The sequence below is a fragment of the Struthio camelus genome, chromosome 22 (assembly GCF_040807025.1).
Source record: "Struthio camelus isolate bStrCam1 chromosome 22, bStrCam1.hap1, whole genome shotgun sequence".
NCBI classification, from domain to species: Eukaryota; Metazoa; Chordata; class Aves; order Struthioniformes; family Struthionidae; genus Struthio; species Struthio camelus.
In genome coordinates this window covers 6,933,529-6,953,698 of record NC_090963.1, presented here as the reverse complement: position 1 = coordinate 6,953,698, position 20,170 = coordinate 6,933,529, and the positions used below count along the sequence as shown (strand labels likewise).

General features: G+C 49.0%; 1 protein-coding gene across 11 annotated transcripts in view; it reads left to right on the top strand.

Moving 5' to 3' along the window:
- The window catches only part of ST14 (ST14 transmembrane serine protease matriptase), a 44,792-nt gene that overhangs the window by 4,721 nt on the left and 19,901 nt on the right, over positions 1-20,170 (top strand). The window contains exons 1-3 of one of the 11 annotated variants that reach the window (XM_068917023.1): positions 6,050-6,125; positions 6,398-6,630; positions 7,227-7,389. Coding sequence is in view for 1 of the 11 variants with exons in the window: in XM_068917019.1 (XP_068773120.1) it covers positions 9,643-9,699 (57 nt within the window). In the remaining 10 variants the exon portion in view is untranslated. Of the gene's footprint in view, positions 1-6,049; positions 6,126-6,397; positions 6,631-6,670; positions 6,976-7,224; positions 7,390-9,302; positions 9,409-9,547; positions 9,700-9,752; positions 10,103-10,754; positions 11,133-12,413; positions 12,720-20,170 lie in introns of those variants that run through there. The other 10 variants (XM_009680450.2, XM_068917020.1, XM_009680452.2 and 7 more) reach the window with 10 other exon arrangements.

The following is a 20,170-nucleotide window of genomic DNA, read 5'->3' as shown; positions in this document are numbered from 1 at the left end:
TGCAATACTGTATAAAAGCCTCCTCCAGACTCCTGGTCATAAAACGCGTTGGCTAGAGAGAGGGAGTGGCTAAATTCGGTGAATCAAATCCCCACTGAAGAGCAAGTGCAGACAAGAATTCTGGCCGTTTGTTCAGTTTTGCTTTGTAGCTCTCTGCTGGCACAGCTTTCTTTTTCTGATTCAAAGTCATCTGCAGAAGTTAATTGTTTTTAATTAGCTTCCTTTCTTATTCTGTTAGAGTGCCTGGAAGATATTTAGGATGATGGGAAATTAAGGCTTGATTTTTGGGACAAGGGTAAGGGAGCCTTGATTTTTAAAAAGTTGCCATCGTGTTGTCTAGCGTTTTTTGCAAAAGGCCTTTGGAGTCTTTCAAATAGAGTAAGCAAGAAACGTTAGCAAAAACAGGAAGTTTAAACAGGCTGGCCTGTTAATTCCTGTCCCTTCCAGCACATTTGAGCTTTCCACATTCTCCAGTTTCACCAGTCTGCACAGCTATAGTGTTCCCTAGGCTGGCTGGAATTTGCAGCAGAACTAGCAGAAAAAGAAAGGCCGTTTCAGGCCATATCTCTCCATTACTAAGGCCGCTTTTTGTGCTTTTTTTGTGTGACACAGCCATCGCTATAAGAAAGCAAGCTACTGATAGGTTTTGACACATGCTAAGAGTGAGGGAACTCTTTGATTTGCCATCTTCTGTCGCTGTTGTTTAAGGTCATTTGGCTGGTTTTCCTTAAAAATTAAAACACGATTTTCAATATGACACTCTGCAGGCTCCCAAGAAAGGTCTGCTCTCTGTGACCAGCAGCACTTGCATGTTGTCTCGAGTGAAGCTGCAGTTTAGGAATCGTTACCACCAAATCTGCATGTAACAGGATAGATTGGCTCTAAATTGGGTAGGGCCCATGCTTGTGTTTCTGTCGGGTCAGCTCGAGCACCCCACGGAGCGCCTGTGCCAGGTTTGTGCTCGTACGTGTGAAAGAGATCTGATCAGAGTGGTGTGCGTAGGTAGTAGGTGCCGCAGCACAAAGCCTGCTACAACCCATAAACTATTCAGCTGGATTGGCCCTGCAGTTGGGATCATGTCATCCTGTGAAGTAGGTGCCTGGATGGATTTCCGTTTGGTGGTATCTCAGACACGTCTCGTGAGGTGATGAACTGTGTGCTGGAGATGCTCGTGTCCCTCCGTGAACTCAGGTGTGATTAGCTAAGGAATATACACTGAGGGGACAAGAACCCTCTAAGGCTACATGACACAAGTCACTGATGCAGCAAAAACGACCAGCTGCCACTTGTTGTTTCTCAGCTTGCCCTTCTGACGCTAATACATTGTTCTGGAAGTTATTTCAGTAATCTCTGCTGAGCAGCAAACATTTATTGGGACGATCCCAGAGAATGGGAAAGAACTTAAACTGAGCTAGTGCTGATAAATGGAGAGTTTAGAGAGAGCTTGGAAGAGAAGGTAGGATTGCCCTAGGTAATGACAGATGGAGAGGTCGAGCTGGTTTACATATGCTGAGCTGGTTTACATATGCTGAATCATTTTTTTGGAACAATCTAACATAGCACTTCTTATACAAATCATCTTCTCCAAAACCTACTGTTGTTGCCCCAAAGGGTAGCCAGAATGCCTTACTATGAGACCAGTAATTCCAGAGCTACTAATAGACTTGTGACTTTGATTGAATTTCTTGAGGACAAACAGTCAGTATTTGTGCAATTTGCGCTGTAAGGCTAAGTATTTTCTCTCCTACTGAAATAGGTGATGTGACAGTTGGATTAAGTCCTATTCAAAGGTCTGTTAGTGATTTTATGGAACTCTGTCATGTTTTTCTCAGCCTGCCGTTTGCTACAGTCAGGCTGCCTTTCTCCTGCTCCCGCTCAAGCTGAGTTGTTCAGACTGATGGCAATGAGATACTGTTTTCCAGTGACTCTCCCAGACCACGGAGCTCCTCTGTCTGTCTGTACCAGGCTCCCTTGCTGAGCACTCCAGGCTCGTCTGACTTGTTTAGGACAGAGCTCAGTGCTTGCCAGTGGCCTGTTTCTCACAGAAACACAAGTGAGATGCTATCTCCCGTCTGTCCATCTAAATCCTCCACAGAACAAGACCGGATGGAGGGTGAGGATTACTTCTGCCCTTACACAATAGGTGAATTATCCTTTAAGTCAGGTGTGGTCACCCTTTTGGCTGCGTGACCGAGCTGGAAATGCTGAGGTCAGTGATTCTTTTTTTCTCTTTTTTTCACTAGCCAAGTGTTGTCCTCCTACAGATGTTCAGTGAAGTCTCAGTTTACTAGGATTTAATTGGAGTTCATCTACTGCTGTACTGGAACAGTGCCTATTATCTTTCTCTCACCTTCCTGTCTTGAAATCAGATAACACCACTCATTCTGCACTTCCAGAAGCTAATGGGAAGAGTTACTGTCTTTCAGAAACAAACCTCGAGGATCTGGATGTCAGAACTTCCAGTAAGGAAGTCTGCCTTTAAAAGAAGAAACCCAGCAAGAAAAGCCTCATCCTGTTGCTATGGAAAGGAACAAACGAGAGCTTTGATCCAAACCAGTTTAAACCCTTTAGTTAAATAGAGAAAATATTCTGAGTGAAGAACCTCTAGATTTTCGGTCCACTCCAGCACCTCACCAGGAGAAAGTTCTAGGTGAGGTTCTTTGTACAGCAGTAATTCTGGGTTTGTTGCTAGGTGTATCAACTCCTGATGTCAGATGCTGCTTGCTTCCATGCAGTTTTTTCTGTGAGACCTTCCTGTGCTCTGGCTATAGGTGCACAGTGAAATCTGTCTTCCTCTGGCTGATCTGAGCTCTCTATTCTCAGGCGTTACTTGTGTTCCTTCCTTTAATTCAGTTTCATTTGATTATCCTTTAACTTGATTTCCTTTTGTGGCCTCAACCTAGAACCTGTCAGTCTGAGTAAAGTCCCAGCTCTAGAATCCAAGCCGTGGCCGTGGCTTGTCTGACTGAAACTGGCCCATGGGCTGGGTTTCTGCTGGGCTGTGCTGGTGCTGCCCTGCGAGCACGTACCAGGGCGAATGCACCTTGCTCTCAGGTGCACGCTAGTAACTGCAAGCCATGAGAGTCACCCTGAGGTGAACAAAACCTAAGTCCAAAGCATTGAGCTACAGCAGTGTGGATGCGTGAACTGTCCCCATACATCCCATCTCTCCTGCTGGGGGGAAAAGGCCCTGACAGTGCCTGCTGCAGGGATAGTCAGGCTGTTTTTGTACAGAATGAAAGCCTTTGGCTTAGCCACAGGCATCTTGCAAGAGGCAATATGGGTGCATGGAGATGGGTTGGAGAATGCTGAGCTTAGGGGGCTTCCTGGCCCACGCTCTGGGGAGTTAAGATAGGAAGTCTATTTGTTTTTCCTTTGGGTAACTGGATTTAAATGTATGCTATATCTTGAGGCCATAATCCTACTGATTCCCTGCTTATCTGTACAGTTTTTCAGGGAAAGTAGTTAGAGATGACTTTGTCATGAAAGCACAAGTCAAAAAACCGTGAAGCAAATACCAGAAGTTACAGAGAAGCCAAGGAAACCTGTTCTGCTTCCAGAAAGGTCATATTTCAGCTCTTCACTTGTCTTTATAAATCTGCAGTCTCCGCTGTTGTACTTCGCACTGCTGCCTCCTACTGTGAATGCTATTGCAGATGCTAGGCACTCCCTCAAAACGCGTTTTCCTTTGCAGCAAGATCTGCCTGGCTGTCCCTGGCTTGTTTGCGGTCAAAACTTCCTGTGAATACTGAGTACCTGCCTCGTAATGAGGCTCAGACAAGTGATGATTCAGATGCCACCTGGGAGAGTTCTGATGTGATGTGAAAGCAGCTCCATTCTGCAGCAGTACAAGGTGCACAGCCTCTTCCTCCTGCGTGGTCCTTGCACCCCTGCGGCAGAGGTTCACCTTTGCCAGGCTTGTCGTTGCTGCTCTATCTGAGAACAAGCTACGTTCCTCTTCCACTTTGTAAGTGTCTTAGTTAGAGGAGAGCTGCTGCTGCTCAGTGGGTTGGCAGTACCTCGTCTCGTGCACAGCAGTGGTTCCCAGCTCCTGCTGAGCCTGGAGAACCCTCCTGCTCTCTTTGCCATCCGTGCCAAAGGCTGCTGGTCCCTAAATGAGAGGATCAGCGTTCATCTGGGGCAGTGTCCCAGTTCTCCCCAGCATGCCTTGTTCTGCTTGTGCTCCTGCAGCGCTAGATAGAAAGTTTCTAAGGAAGAGGATGAATAAGCAGCATCAAGGCAGAGACAGTGTTCCCCTCATAGCTATTTCTGCCCGAATAATGTCCTGTCTTGCAAGCTTTTACTCCTGTTGCTGCTGCCCAGGAGCTTACTCTCCTATATGACTTTGCTCACACTGTTCCCAACTCACAGATACTTCAAGAGACATGCTCTCGTCTCTCTATAGCTGGGATCAGTTGCAAGGCGAGGCGGGTTTCCCAGTGACTCTGCTGGAGGGAACCTGAGGGCTTTCCTTCAGCCCTGGGACGGTTTATCTGTGCACACCCACGAGCCAGCAGCAAATGTCTGAGCTTGCTGGATTGAAATCTATTTTGAAGCAGGAAGGTGCTAGCTCTGTCATGAAGGAATCCCTCTGCAATGCAGAAGCAGAGGGCAGAGGAAGTTCTGAGTAGCCAGGGCTTTGTTTCAGTACTAATTTAACCTTCCAGTGTGCCCCTGAGTGGATTGACTTTGTCAGGAAGGTGGATGGTATGGTTCAGAGAGGTGAGGTGAGGCGATATGACCAGTGCTTCAGATAATTGGTAGAAGAGACATAGAAAAATAAGTCAGAGCTTTCCACTGCAGTGCAGTGAAGGAAATTTGGGCTGGATGCTATGAAAGCTCACTGAAAATAAGGGCATTTATATGCTGGAACAGATTTGGGGGGACTTTGGGGGGAATTGTTTTTTGGGAGACAAACATATGTAGTGATCCTACTTTGAGAGTGGAGATTGGATTAGAGCTGGTCTGCAGGCCTAGGCTGTTTTATCCAGCTTGCTACCTCTTCCTGAAGGGGACTAGCAGCATCTAGGAGGGCACATATTACTTCTCACCTCTGACAGACTGAACTCTGCTGGGTGAGCTTGCTGCCATGCCAGTCTTGCTGCTGGGCATGGTCGCAGTGCAGTCTCACCATACCCCACTAGAGGGACAGTTAGAAGACATCATGGTCTGAAAGATGGTAGAAGCTGAATGGTGGAACAACTCCAAAAAATAAAACTACATACCCCATCCCCTGTCTTCCCCACCAAAAAGTGAGAGAAATAAGAGGAATAAGTGATAAGTCAAAGCTGCATCTTTATTTATTTATTTATTTATTTTTTGGTTGTGAACAGTTGAGCTAACGTCATCACATGGTCTGACCTTTATTTTCTGTAAAAGTAAAGCTCTTCTCTGTGACCAGCCTGAGGCAAGGCAAGTGAGTGCTGGCCAGCCCCACTTCTTTTTAATAAACAGAAGAGAAATGGGCAACTCGGAGGTGTGTTGTCTGCATCTCTCACCCAGCTAAGTCGTGGTCTCAGCTTATGTCGTGGTCTCAGCTTATGTATTTGCAGCTTGTTAGGCAGACAGGACCGTAACTGACTTTGAAAACTTGGGTGTGCCTGTGTGCAGCCAGGTTTCAAAATACACAGTGCCAGAAACCAGGCAGTCAAGCCTGTCCACTCTGTTGCAGTTACAGTTTGGTTGGCAAACACTGCTGTTGCTGATTCAGAGCTCACGGAAGAGGTTCTGCTTTCTCGAGTCATGGAAGAGCTCATGAAAGGACCCAGCAAATAGGATAGTCCCAGGAGCAAGCCAGGATCCTATGATGTATTGTCTAGTCCTTTGGATTCCCTGTCCCACAGCTGTCGGCTGGCTGGCACCATTAGGAAGAGAGAAGCAAGAAAAGATCCCGCTTAAACCAGTCTCCGAGCTGTCTGCAGCATGTTGGAGGGCTGAGGGTGGACTTTCTCGGTTCAAAGTGGTTGCATGCTGTCATGTGCTTTGGTTGCTGCTTATGCCTATACCTTCCACAGGAGGGAGCTGATCACTAGTGCCCTGTATTCTGGCCGGCTCTAATCCTCTCAGGCAGGCACTATAAAATGGACACTCTTTTGCCTGAGTGCTGAATCAGGAGAAACTGGCTGGTATTACTGGTGCAAGGGGCAAAGCTACTTTTGATCCCTGCCAGGGTCATGTTTTGGGAGCAGGACTCTCACTTGAGAGCTCTTGAGAGAGGCACTTGAGATCAAATGATAAGTCCACATCCAAATTACACAGCAATCATTGAACAGCTTTCTGAAAGTAGCAACACCACTCGGCTCTGCCTCATAGCATCCTATGGTCAATTGAGGGCAACTCGGTGCGCTTTTACAGGGCCCATTCTCCAAGGTCAGTAATTATTCTCTTTGCATTACAGATGGAGAGACTGGATCATGCTGGGACAACTTGCCTCACAAAGCAGGAAGAGCAGTCCCTGTGGAGATCGTGAGTCGAGCGGTACCCAGTGTTCACCACCAGACCATGCTCCTTTGCTCTCCGGGGGTTGCCAGTTCAGATGGAAACCACAGTGCTTCTGGATGACGTTTTCCTCTCCTCCCAGTGAATCAGCCTTTTATTTACTCTTTGGAATGCAAAGTAACAGGACACCCTGTGAGTTTTATCTCTCTCTCAATCTTTTGTATTCCTGTCTGAGTTGCCGGACCGGATTGAACGTTTTAGGTGCAGACACAGATGGGGTGGTTTCAGGGCTGTCTGGCAGGAATCTGGGTGGGAGGGCACTGCCAGTGAAATTTGAATTTAGGAGTCTCACTGAGAACAGACTCCTTGAGACGTACGGCAGTGAAGAAAACGCTTGGTCACTGACTGCTTGAATCCAGCCCTTTGCTGATGTGGCTGTGTGAATGGATGGTGCTCGTTTGTGGAGCTAGAATTGCTGGGAATTGCCTCCTTCAGAAGACGTTTCCCCCTGCAGGCAGCCTTGCCTTCACTCCTGGTGTAAGCAGCTGCTTTTCCCCCTCTTTTCCCTGCATGGCATTTCCAGGGCCGGGAGCTGATGCAGAAGTAGTCTGCCTGTTCAGGTGGTGATTGCTGCTCCAGCAGCTAATCCCTGTCTCCTCTGGGACTCTCGTGGGACGCAAACTCGCCCTGGTTTAGCTCTTGCGACTTGAACACAGTTATAACAAAGAGGGACTGGGTTCTCAGAGTTTAAATGGAGCCTAAAGCAAGTGATCTCCTTCCTCCTAGAGGTGTGTTAAGCCTCGTCGTGCTGCTGCCGTAATACCGTTGTGGCCACACTGATAAAAAGAGACGAGCTGAGGAGGAAGAGGTGACAGCTTTTATTTAATGAACCGGCATAGATGAGAAGAAGCCGAGGCTTGCTTTGTTGCTGAGTATTGCCACTACGAGTGGGTAAGTTATTTGATCTTTCTGTTTCAATTACGTTTATCTTCATACCGGAGACAGTGACTTGGCTGGGCTTGGCATCCTTCAGTCAAACTAGAGAGACCCATGCAAGTGTCTGTCCCTGCAAAAGCATGTGACAGACTGCTTCTTGAGAATTGCCACTTTGATGATCTGGGTCTGTACAGTGCCCAGAAGAAGGGGCTCTGAGCTACCATGATGACTTAGCCATTACTGCAGCACAGGCACTAAATAAATCACTTCCTTAGCAGCTAAGAAGCAGGAATCCTATCATTCATTTAGGGCCCTAAAACAACTGCCTCCCAGCTAGATAGTATTTTATACTGCCACATATATTGCTTTCTCTTTTCCCAGCATCCTCTTGTTCAAAGAGCCGGTTGGGCTAATGAATTAGTTTGTAAAGTGTCAGTGGCTTGAATGACAGGAAACACTGAGCATTCACAGCTCTACGTGAAACCAATAGGAGTTGTGAATCCTTACAAGAGACACCTTAGGCCTCAAAGAGCGAGTCTGCGTTTTGCCCTCCTTAGCCACATCCCAGAGCACAGTGTTTGTCTGGTGCCTGCATGCCAAAAAGGGTGAAGAGGAGAAAACTGCAGAAACAAAGAGCAGTGGTTCAACTCAGAGTAGCTGCTTTATACCTAAAATATGCTGTTTCACTGGGGTATTAAGTCAAACTGAAGCACCTGCAGTCAGCCAGGGAGGGAGCGGCTGTAAATCCAGACGGCTGGGCTGGGCTGGGCAGGGCAGGGCATCAGTGAGAGAGTTGAGAGCAGCTCCCGACATCAGCCAGTCCGGTAGTTTCAGCAGACTGACTAACAAAGTCACCTTTCGAAGGGGAATGCCTTAATCTGGAGTTACTTCCTGCTGTGCTGTGCTCGGGAAGTGCATGGGATTCCGGGAGCTGATGAGGGAGCAGGGAAGGTGGTGGCGGAGGTGTTTCTATAAAAGCACGCAAGTTATGCTGTATTTCTCATTTCTCAGAGAAAACAGCAGAATCAAAGATCTGAGACCACCCCTTTCTCCCAGACAGAGAGCCGCAAAAGGAACTCAAAACTTTCACTCTGTGTGAGATGTTGTCGAGCAAGGGGAAAGAGAGCGAGCAGTTCCCTGCTGCATATGAATCAATGGGCAACTTCTGTTACGCAAAAAATAGAGTTCTGGGAAATTTTAAGATACAAGTGTGGGAAAAAAGTCAGTTTCAGGGCTGGCTGGCACTGGTGTTAAAGGATTCAGATCAGCAGTGGGATGCCAGCTAAGCCTTTATCACGTGTTGATATAGACTATCACATGGAACACTGAGAAGGGAAGAACTGAACGGAAAAAGAGTCTTTCCAAGAAGGATGTTGCTTGTCCAGCTATCTTTTATCTTGATGTACTCTTGAATATGAGAAGACTAAAAATTGGGGTGTGGAGGGGAGTCGCCTTTCCAGGAAAGGGAAAATGATGGTGTAAGACTGTGTCATGAAACGTGGATTTCAGTGCTAAAAGCTCTCTTTCAAATCTGGTTTTAGAGCTTCCTCAAAACCCAGGACTTTGACTCAGGTCCTTCCTGAGAGCACAGTTGAATATTAGACCATACCATCCCTGGGAGCTGTTGCTGGTATGTGAGCAACCCTCCTGAGTGCCAGGGTTGGATACCCGTGCAGTTTCTGTTGGACCGCTGTGTTGATTGTTGTTTTACACATGGTCTCCTCTGCTTGGTAAGAGAGAGCTCCTTGTTCAGGCGCTGCAGCTTTGTTGCGAGCAGGCTGTAGTCTGCGAGTAAGAGAATTTTTTGCTTTGGCAGACTTTGAGTATACCACAGTTAGTGAGGTTTTCTCTACAGCGGGCTTGCCCCCGGGGCAAAAGTGCCTGCGCGTGCTAGAGTGCTTCCTTTAAGGAGAGGTTTCGTGACGTGATAGTGGTTGTCACCCGGGGAGGGACAAGACCTCGGCTACGCTGAAGGCTCGCTGTGCAGAACGGTGCTAGCAAGCCCTCCCGCTGGCTGAGAGGCAGCTCGTGTTGGTAAAAGCAAAGAAAGATTTTTCTGGCTTCGTTTAACTAGAGCAAAACCTAGAGCAGAAGGGGCTCCGGCAGGAAGCAGAGCCTGCTCCGGGCTTCGGGGACCCGCCGACGGGCTGCCGGGGGGCGGCGGGCCGCGGTGTTTCCGGCTTCCCGCACCTGCCAGGAGGAGGGGCCGGGAGGCGGCGGGGAGCGCCGCGCATGGCGGCCTGAGCGGCGCCGCAGCCGCGGCTCGCCATGGAGCGCGCCCCCGCGGCGCCCGCCGCCCGCATGAAGTACAGCGCCCGCGCCGAGGTGAGCGCGGCGGCGGCGGCGGGGGGGGGGGGGGGGGGGGCCGGGCCGGGGCTGCGGCGGGCGCCTGCCCCCGCGGCGCGCACGGCCAGAGATCCGCCCGCTCTTCCCACCTGCGCAGCCCGGACCGCGACAGCTCCAGAAAGGGCTCTTGCTCTCTCGCTGCGCCGCGGTTGCCGGTAAACCCGTCCCCTTGGTTAAGCCTTGTTGCTCTCAGCTTACTTTGATTCCTTTTGGGCGGATCGGGCCCGACTGGTTTGGCTCCAGGTCCATCAGGCAGTAGGGGTAAGCGGGTGAGCTGTTACGGTGGGCGAGAGGCGGGAGGTCAGGCTAGGCAGAAGTTGTCGAGCAGGGATCGGAGGCACCGTTTCCCCCTCTGCGTCCCCGGTCTGATTTCCGCCCTCAGGTAAGATAAGGGCACTTTGTGGCCTCTGAGCCCAGTTTTCCACTAGAAAAGGGAAATTCCTGACTGTCATGATGTAGCGGGTCGTTCTGATGTTAAATGATGTCACTGTCCTTGTTAAAGTAGCTCTGATGATTTTAAATTCAGCTTAAATAAACTAGGCTGCGGTGACACTAGTAAAGACAAACTACACAGGGGTGAACTGTTTACAGTGAGTGAAGCCGTGTTGTTTGGCAACAGAGCCAACTAAACCAGTTCTAGCTTCCTCACATTAACCGAGGGCTTTGGGGCTTTGTTAATTAACCAGGGCATTATTTGTGTGTTCTGAAAGTAAGCGAGTTTAAGCCACAGGCTTGCCTCTTCTTCCTGGTTGAGGATCAGTGAGGACAGCCCTCAAAATCATTATGTTTTTGCGTTGTGCATACAGAGCTTGTTCTGTGCTACAGAGCCGCTTCAAAAATGGACTTACAATATGAAAATAGTGCTTTCCAGCTCTCCTGGGAGCTCTTTGTGGCAGATCTCTGAGGCCTCGGCTTAGCGGTTGTTATATGACGGTGGCAAAGGAGCCAGTTCCTTTAGCGCTGATGACGAAGTTGGCCTACAGCAAGAAAAAGAGTTTGCCTTGCCTCCAGCCCTGTGGTCTTTTGTGTAGCAGGGCTGCAGTGACTGCCGAAAGTAAGGAAGGAGTTGCTCTCACGGATACAGTTCTGCCTGAGGTCCCTGTCACCTGGCCAGGCTGCAGTGACATCACTGTGCAAAGTACAGCCAGAGCTGTCTGGGATGTTCTCCTGACAAAAGGTTGGTTTGCGAAGCTGCTGGAGCTGTGTTCGTACAGGGGAGTGCCTTGCTGGTACCGTAGTGCTGGTGGGATAGACGTGGCTTTGAGAAATCTTCATTGCAGAGCTGAATGCTCGAGGGACTCATTCATACCAAGGCCGAGCCGCAAGAAGCAGCAGTGTGCCACATCCTTCCCTCCTTGTACAAAAGGAGCTGATCTGATCTGAGAGTCTCTCCCTGCAGATGCAGAGAGAAGGTACCAGCCCTTTCTGGGCATAGACTGGGGTAGAGCTGAGGACTGAGCTAGGTTGCCCTGTGACAGTGCAGGTACTGGTTTGTGCGTGTTAGCAGCTGGAGCTCTGTTTGCTTGCTGTCTCCCACAAAGTAAGCTAAGTTATGACGGGTGATGCTTGTGGATGGGGATGGTGGAGCGATGCCGTGTTCAGCTCTGCACAGTCTGCTCAGCGATCTTGCTTGTGACTCATTTCCCCTGCTGCTTTTGGGGTCATGAGGGGGAATGTCTGTTCAGAGTCAGTAACAGCATCCAGATCTTGGCTAGCAGATGAGCTGCTCTGTGAAGACTTCTACTGCGGTCACACTGGCTGCTGCGATGACGTTTGAAGGTCTGCATTCAGTTTTGAACTCCCATCTGCCCCTGCGTGTCCACCCAGCTACCTGTGGTTGCTTGGATGTTGATGAGAACAGGAAGGGCTTAGGGCTAGTTCTTTGGAAGAGCTGCCCCCAGGGTGCTGCCCCCAGTCTGGTCTCGACCTCCCTTTAGTTGTGCCAGTCTTCACATGCAGCTGGTGTGGGAATAGTCATTGTGGCTGCTGCTGACTGGGCCCGGTGAGCAGTTGGGCATTTACCCTGTTGGGGGGAAATACTCCGTAGAAAAGGACGTACGTTGTCAAGCCTCTTGCAAGATTTTACCAGTATTTGCAGCAACTGCCCTCCTCCTAGTAAGTGATCTTAGCTGAGGAGTTTGTCCCTTATGGGCTGACTGTCGTTGGACTTGGCTCCCTATAAATACGATGGTGGAGCAAATCCAAGTGTTTTACAACAGCCACGCTTCCTCCTGTGACAGAGAAGCTGCTATAACTCTTGGGCACAGTGTGAGGGGAAAGGTGTACTGCACCTTCTCGGAAAGGTGTAGAGCTTTTCTCTCACATAGGGTGAAGTGACTGGTAGCTGAGCTGCTGCTCAGGCCAGTTTTACTGCTGTTCTTGCCAAAGGCAAACAGGGATAAGGAAGGCTTGACGAGAAAGAGGCTGGGGCTGATCGAGAGTGCAAGAGACCTTTGCTCTGCAAACAAAAGATCACTTCGTATAACTCTTGAGGGAACAAAGAGAGTGTGTGGAGGGCCTGACCGTGGGGAATGCGTTGGACCAAAGGTTCTTGCCTTGCCCAGGATGGAATATGCCGTTTCCATCCAAAGGCCACCAGGGCTAGCCTTGCAAACAAAGGTCCTGTGATGTCTGGACACTATACTGGGCCGGAGGGGAGGGCAGCTAACGCAGCTGCTGATAGGGATGGATTTGTCCCAGAGCAGCAGCATGTTAAAGGTGATGGTTCTGTTGCCCTGTGAGGGACCTGCCTGCCTTTGGAGCCCTGCCGGAGGCAGGGAGTTTGTGAGTTTTGTTTTGAAATAATTACATGCTTGCTAGCCCAAAGATGTGTTCTGCTGAAGAAAGTCGCTGCTGGTTGACTGCTGCCCGTTGAGCGTGGTGCTGAAGCGTTAGTAGACAGGACATTTGACCTTCAAAAGATGCCTTGACTGAGATTTCCTTCACAGAAGCTTAAACCAAGAGGCCCGTGCTCTGCTGGTAGCACAAGGCTTTGTCTGGTAGGAGATGCTGGCATTTCCCCTGCTTTTGCCTTCAGGCATTCAAATGTCTTGGGCCAGATGAACTTCAAAACTGTGAGAGTCAGTAGAGAGTGTGGGTGAAATGCAAAGATGAGCTCTGAGAGTTTCATCAAGGTCTGGAGCACAGCTGTTTTGTTAGGCTACTTGAGGGCATTTGTGTTGTTCAGACAGTACTTTCTGTACCGAGAAAGATTTAAGAGTATTTTAAATAAGCTATTTACATCTGTGGCGTGCTTCTCTTTTCTGGTCTTTGGAAATAAGTGTAACGTAGGGCAGAGTTTCGTGGTTTACAGCTGCATGTATCAGGCATGTAAGGTGGTTTTAATTCCCGCTTTGCCCCAAGAATTATGAGGTCTTTTATGTAAAAGTCTCTGCTGCAACAGAAACACAAATAGAAGTGTGGGTGCTTCCATGAGCTGCCGTGTTGCATGAAGCAGCTGCATTGGTAAGCCTGGTCCGAGGGAGCGAGCCAGGTCTGTGCTGTCCTGTGCAAACATTAACTTAGTTTCTTCTGTAATAAACATAATGGAATTCAGTTTCTCATATGACTCAGGATGATCACATTGAATGCTATAGAGAATTAAGCCTGTGACTTGAAATAGGTGTGTGACTTCTATCTTTCCCTATTGCACGTGCCCTCTGTGCTGGGAAGGTGGGCAGTCTGGAGGACTGTGTGTCCCTAATTTCCTGCTCCATGTTCCCTCTGTAGGTCAGATGCCATCGTTTTATAGCTCAATTGCCCTTAATAAGGAACTGAAGAAGAAAAATAAAACGCTGGCAAAGTTCCTTCAAGGCTTTACTGTCTGCGTTGGTGCAACACAGCATGAACATGCCTCAGTGAAACTTAGTCCTGTGTATGCTATTTCCATGCTTTTCTTATCAAGAGTTTCTGAGATGTTTATTCTCATCCGACTCTGCTAAACAATAACGATCTCTTCCTGGAACAGTACCAGGGTTTTCTGCAAGAGTTGGTCCAGGAGTTGATCTCGAGTTGTGTAGCTGTAGTTGAGGTACTTGAGTGAAGCGAGTTGCATACGGTGCACGCCATGTGTCAGCAGCTTTTAGATCTCTTTTTCTTACGGGCTAATGGGTGGTTTCCCATTATGCCAGCACTGCAAAGCTGGTGTTGGCTTTCAGTATAATCTGGGAAATTTCAGACAAGTATTGTTTCAGTCAGACTTTGAAAATATACGTTTCTCATCTCTCTGTGCCCTGGAGCAGGTTAGCCTTACATAGTAAAGCCCTGGAGGGCGCCCAAGATGTGAATTGCCCTTTTGAAAGGTCCATTTCTCTTCCTTTACTGGTCTGCCAGCTTAGCCATCTGAATACAGACAGTTAAAATATCACCTAAGTCATGATTTCTCTTCTCCCCCCGCCCCCATCCGGTGATTACATGAAAATCTCAGACTTGAGAAAGTATAACATTTTTACAAAATCTGCAGTGGGAAAAGGCTATGTGATGTGACCTTGCCTACTGTTTGCTCAATAGAAGTAGAAATCTAAGGAGTTGTGCCACCGATGCCAAAGGGTGCAGCTAACTCCCGTGGTTCAGCTAAGCAGTTGGATTTACTTTTGGATGTAGATCATTTTGAGACAGGCAGTCTCCCTTCAGCAGGGATGGGGGATCTATAAGCCCAGCCTTCTGATCTGAAAGGCTGGCATGTGCCAGGGTCTGTGCCTGGCTTGCTGATGGTACCCTGAGCTGACTGAAGAGCTGACGGGTTTTGTTCCTCTCCTTTCCAGCACTGAACTGCCCGTGTGATATTTATTTTTTATTAAACACCAGCTGAGGCAGGTGTGGCTGGAAAAGGGGAGGTGCAAACTGCCTCTTGGACACACAGGCTAGGACCTGAAGGGTGTAATTACATGACAGGAGTCAAGTCACATAGTCCAACTACTGTACTTCATCTAAGCGGTCCTCCCCCAGGCCATCTCTGACTTTTGATTGCATGGGTTCCTTTTCTTGGCCATGTACATTAGCGTGAGATGGTGGGTCTTGTGCAACTTCCTGGTCCCTGCAGGTCCCTGCAGACCTGGAGCAGCATGAGTGACCCAGGCTGTGGAGGGGTAGCTCCTCAAGCTATTCCGGCTGCAGGGCTGGGTGAGGCTGCCCTGGTCGCACACATGCTCTTTTGCTCTGTGGTCTGAGCGTCTTGGCCCTAAGCACTGTTGTGACAGATGAGCTGAGACTGGAATGCGATAAAGGTCCGGGGAAGCAGCTGAACCCCATAACCCTGTTGTCTTGGACAAATAAATTAACCACTGGTGATAAAGGGTAGGTGAAACTCCTAGGCGGGAGCCTGGTAGTTCTGTGGGTCAGCATCCAGCGAGCTAGGCACAGACTCTGAGTGAGAAAGGTAGCATGCATCTGGGAGGGGAAGGAGGAGAGGAGAGCAGTGAGGGCTTCTGGTGCCTGGGCCACACTGGGCTGTCTGCCTTGAGCTTTCAAATAAGCCAGAAGTTACCTTGTATGGGAGACGCTGATCCCAAATGGACCAGTGCTTTGTAAACATCCCAGAAACCCTTATCCTGGGGAGTCCTACTCTGTGATGTCTCCTGGCCTTTGCCGGAGGATAGTTCTGCTTTCCAGTAAAGTATCTCCAGCCCAGAGCCTGCTGTGGCAGTTCCCACCACCCCCGTGTGCCTGCTGGATTTCCTGCTGACAGAATTAGTCACTTCTGCATCTTCTGGTTTGTCCAGTCGGGCAAATTACAATTCCCATCTAAAAATACACTATGCGTCCGGTTTACAGAGGAGGAGTGGGGAGGCTTGTTTACGCGCAGGATTCGCTCCTCTCCGCACTCTCTGCTCTGAGGAGTGGCATGCAGGAGACCACCAAGCACTATCCAAATCTGTCTGTGCACACTCCTTTTCCAAGCTTCCTCACTGACTCTCTACTCGGGGAAACTGAGGCACAGAAGAACTGTTGGGCCCAGTAAAACCAGATGAAGAATGTGACAGCGTTCAAGGCGTTATAGAGATGAGAAGGACTTATTTGAGGTCACATGGGATACTTTTGTTCCCCACACCATGATTCTCAGCCTAGGGTTCTGACCACTAGACCACCAGTTCTGGGCTCAACTTTTGTCAGCTTGGACTGTTGCTTGCTCTTCCAGCTCAGGAAAAGGCTTATCTAGTCAAGGCAGCCCAAGGGAGTTAAGCACTTGAATTCCTAACTCTTATTCCTCCTCCCCCACCTCGTTCCTCCCAGGTATTTTCAAGAATCCCAGGCACATTCTGGCGTAGAAGATGCTCCCTTTTGTCATCCCAGAGCCTTTGGCCAGTTGGAAGTAAAATGGAGTGTGATATGGCACCATGGAGAAGGTGTATTTCCTTCTTTGTCTCTGAGGGTTACGGTTGTTCAAAAAAACTCGCTCTTGTACAGAGAGCGCTTTTTGCTGCCAGGGAATCCCGTGCTAACGTGTCCTGTCTCCTCATCCCAGCAGCAGGAGCTTGACTGCTGTGCTAAACGGCTGGCTGATGTCTTTCTCATCCTTTCACTTGATTGGCACGTGACTTTCCTCTCAGGACGCTGCGTGGCTGCAGCGGTCAAACCAGCCTAGCTGATGCTCTCTACTCTGAGACCTCCCTTCCTACAGCAGAGATCCCTGGGGTGATGGTGAGGACGGAGTGAAGAGGAGCAAGAGGAAGTAACTGAACCTGTGACTAACGTGCAGAATATCATGGGAGGTTTTCTATTATTAATGTTTATTGAAATAGTTTCCTTGAGAAGAGGGGGGAGACTCGGAGCTTGAGTCACTTTATGCCAGTGACTGGTTCCTGGAGAGTCGCGGATGAGGTGAGAGCGGGACATGCATTCAGATCCTCCCTCTCATTTACGTTTGTACGTGCTGTTGCAATGAAGGTACTGCAGAAAGGGAATGTTTGATGCGAGGGACATGCACTCGCAAGCTTGCAGCTAAAGGAGGTAAACTCTTAGTTGTGTCTCTCTTGCTATAACTATGATCTTTTGACCACTTCTTGCTTTTTGTCTCTGGTCTCTGCTGATTTCTGTCTAGTTTTGAGACATGGTGGCCAGCGCCCCAGAGGAGCTACTGTTCCCTGATGGGCAGGAGTGGCAGCACCAAAGGGTATGTGTAGTACAGTGGGGAGCACAGCATGTGGAGCAGATGCTTGAGCGGTGCTGTTTGGATCCGGACATGACCGACACTGAGGTCAAATGGGTGCTTATTTGCACTGAGTGTAGGCAGGGGAAGATACAGCCTCTTCTTACTCAGAGCTCGGGACATGGGGCCTCATCTGAAATCTTTCTGGCGTAATCCAGTTGAACATTCCTGTAGTGCTTGGGGGATGCTTCAGATCCTTTGCCTTGTATTGGCAAGATACTAAGCTGGGGTCACGGTTGCTTACCCGGCCTGCAGTATGCAACAGCTCTTCAAAAAGTGGCTTTGTACAAATGCCTGTGGAGGAGGCTGGGGAACATAACAGTGTGTGTAAGGGATCAGAAAGGCAGCGGGTGAGATCTTGAACTCAAAACAGAGGGCAAGGAGAGAAACTTCTTTGGATCCATTCTCATATATCCCTCTGATTACTGGGCAACTTCAGGCAAGTAACACAACCTCCTTGTCTGCTTATGCACTTACGCAGGGGTAATAATAATAATAATAATAGTAATATTAATAATCTCCTAAGAGTCTCCACGCTCCTTTAATTACCCTTGGTGCTGTGGATGTCAGTGCTGTCTCAGCTCTGGGACAAGGGCAAACTGACAGTGATATGCTGTAAACACCCTCCGGTTTAAAAAGATCTTTAGTCCTTTTTTCCAAGAGGAGCAGCAAAACGGTTGAAAGAAAGGTTGGTTTGTGAGTTGTCTTGCCTAACTTCCTTTGGTTGTGCTGAAGCCACAAGAGGGGCGTGCGTGTTTATATGCGTAACAGGGGAGGGGAGCTGTATTTTCCTCCCCGTTTAATCACAGTGATTAACTGCTCCTGTCCAAGAGTTTTGTCTTTGCAAAGATGCAACGTTTAGCTCTAAGAGGGTGTTAAAATGCTTCAGCCATGGAGCTGAGTATTATGCAGCCTGGCCTTGTGCAGCAGGATCTCCTACCCACAGCTGAGCCCTAGATTTGTCTGAGACACAATTTGGTCCCCTCACCGTGCTTGCTGAAACTGAATTGTGGGGGATTTTGCAGAGGGCTGAAGGTATCCTCAGCCCTGGGGCTGCAGGCTGCTGAGCAGTTGCAGCCATGGAAGATATGGCCATGTGTCTCCTCACTGGAAGGACTGGAGCTCCGGAGGCTGGAGTACGATGCTTCCACTTAGCGATGCTGTCCCCATGGTGAGCTCTTTGGAGTAGGACTCTACCTCTCTGTGGTTTTGGTGTAATGAGCATCTGGCCACTGGAAGGGCTGTGAGCAGTACAGATTGCGGTATACCATTACTATCATGCTTTCCTAGGGAGCTGAGACGTTGAATAGGGTTTTCTTTGCTCTCCCAGGATCCAGAGCAGGCCAGAGTTCTTTGTGTCATTTCGCTGCTGCCACAGCCCTCTAATAGCATGCCTCTCCTGCAAGAAGCATGGGATCCCTCTTTCAGGAAAGAAACACCGTCTGGTAGAATTCAGCCTGCCAGAGGGGAGTGCATTATTAAGGCAGAGATTTAACAGCTTGTGCCCCAAAGTTGTTTCTCAGAACAAATACAGACACTGTCTTCCCTCTCTGAGCTAAGGGCAGGCAGCTTTTTTTGCGGTGACCCCAGGAAGTCTGGGAAAACTGCTGCTTTGTGAATAGATAGATACTTTTAAGCCCTGGGGGCTGTTTCCTTGCTGCAGGCTCCCGCAGGTGTTAGAAGCAAATTAAATACCTTTTGCAAACAGCAGCGACTTATTGGGAGTCCTGAGAAGGCTTGGCTCTGCAAGCAGCACCACAGTGGGAGATGGGAGATGCTTGCAAGATCTGTGGCCAGATTATTCTCTTTACCTGGCAGGGCTAGGCTGGAAGGGTCTCAAGCAGAGGGCTTTTTGGGGATGTCTTGCATGCTTTGGAAGCTGATGGGAGCCAGATGGCTCTTTATGAGCGTTCAAAGATGGGGAGTCAAAGTTAAGGCAGTCCTGACTTTAAATGAGCAATTTCTTGATTTATGTTTCCTTGGTTTGCCTTTTCAATTTTTTTTTTTTCCTATGTAATTGTGAGAGCTAAGCAGTTATTTCCATTTTAAGAGAGTGGCATCTGCAGTCTGTGCATTAGCAGAACTTAAAGGCCCTGATGGAAAGGACAACACAGGTGAAGATACACCTGGGAGAGCTGGCAGGGTTGTAGGGTAGGCAAAAGAACTGCCTTTGGATCAGAGCAATGGTCTGTCTTGCTCAGCATGTGACAGTGGTCCGTGGCAACTGCCTGGAAGAGGCTACAGTGATGCATCCCTTTTAAATGTTTCCAGGATCTGGTGATCTGTAGCTCAGCGACTTCCCAAGCCAGATGGGGGGAGGGATGGCTTTGTGGCTAATATCCCCTGTGAGATTTTCTTTTGTGGCTTTGGTAGATCTTTTGTTTCTTCTGGTGGTGGCCCGATATTGATGATAGAGACACTGTGGCACCTCTGAGATGGTGTGGTTCACGTCGGTTTCTTTTTGCTCAACCTGATAAAGTAAGAAGGAGGGACACAAATGAATGAGGGCTTTTTTCACCTCTGCCATGCTATAGTAGGGAACTGTGGAATGATGAACTCGGATTATTCTGAAAGCAAACGATGTGAAGACTAATATGTTCCTCTAATCTTGATGGCCTTTTAGTATGTGTTTGCAGAGGATTAAACTTACACAGTCCTTTGCAAATGGGGCGTAAGGTGCCTCCCCTGCCCTGTCCCTTTCTATTGTAAAGGGCCCCAGACCAATCCTTAAGGGAGGAGAGGCTTTGGGGAGGTGAGTAGGGTGGGAGGAGCTGTGGAAAGGACGGACATGGCAGGAAGAGACAGAGGCTGGGTTAAGAAAAGGGCAAAATGAGCGGGAGAATGATATAAGTAGGAGCTGGGCTAGCCTACGAGGGGAGATTTGGGAAGATAAAGTGATAAAGTCAGTGCGCCAAGCAAGTGCAGAGAGGACAGCTTGTCACCCGGGTCTGTGGGCTCTGTTGCTGGTGACTTGATGCCCTTTGTTGATTCCCCCCCCCCACCCCCCGACTTTCAGGAGTTGGTGACGTTTCAGTCAAGTTAGCTTGAGCAGTTGGTGTATGTTTGTGTCAGCCCTCAGCTCTGATAGTAGGTGAGAGAAGACTGGTAACATCTAATCTGGCATCGTACTTGTGGGGACAAAGTTACCTCTTCCAAAACGTAGGAATGTGTTTGAGTGCAGTGAATTTGTGCTAGTCGGCACTTTGTGGTATTGCGTTGTTGCTGTCATCCTGGGCCCTGTGTTTGTGCCCAGCTGTGGAGCTGGGAGGCTGCTGGACACCCTGCCCGGTAAGGCCCGAGAGG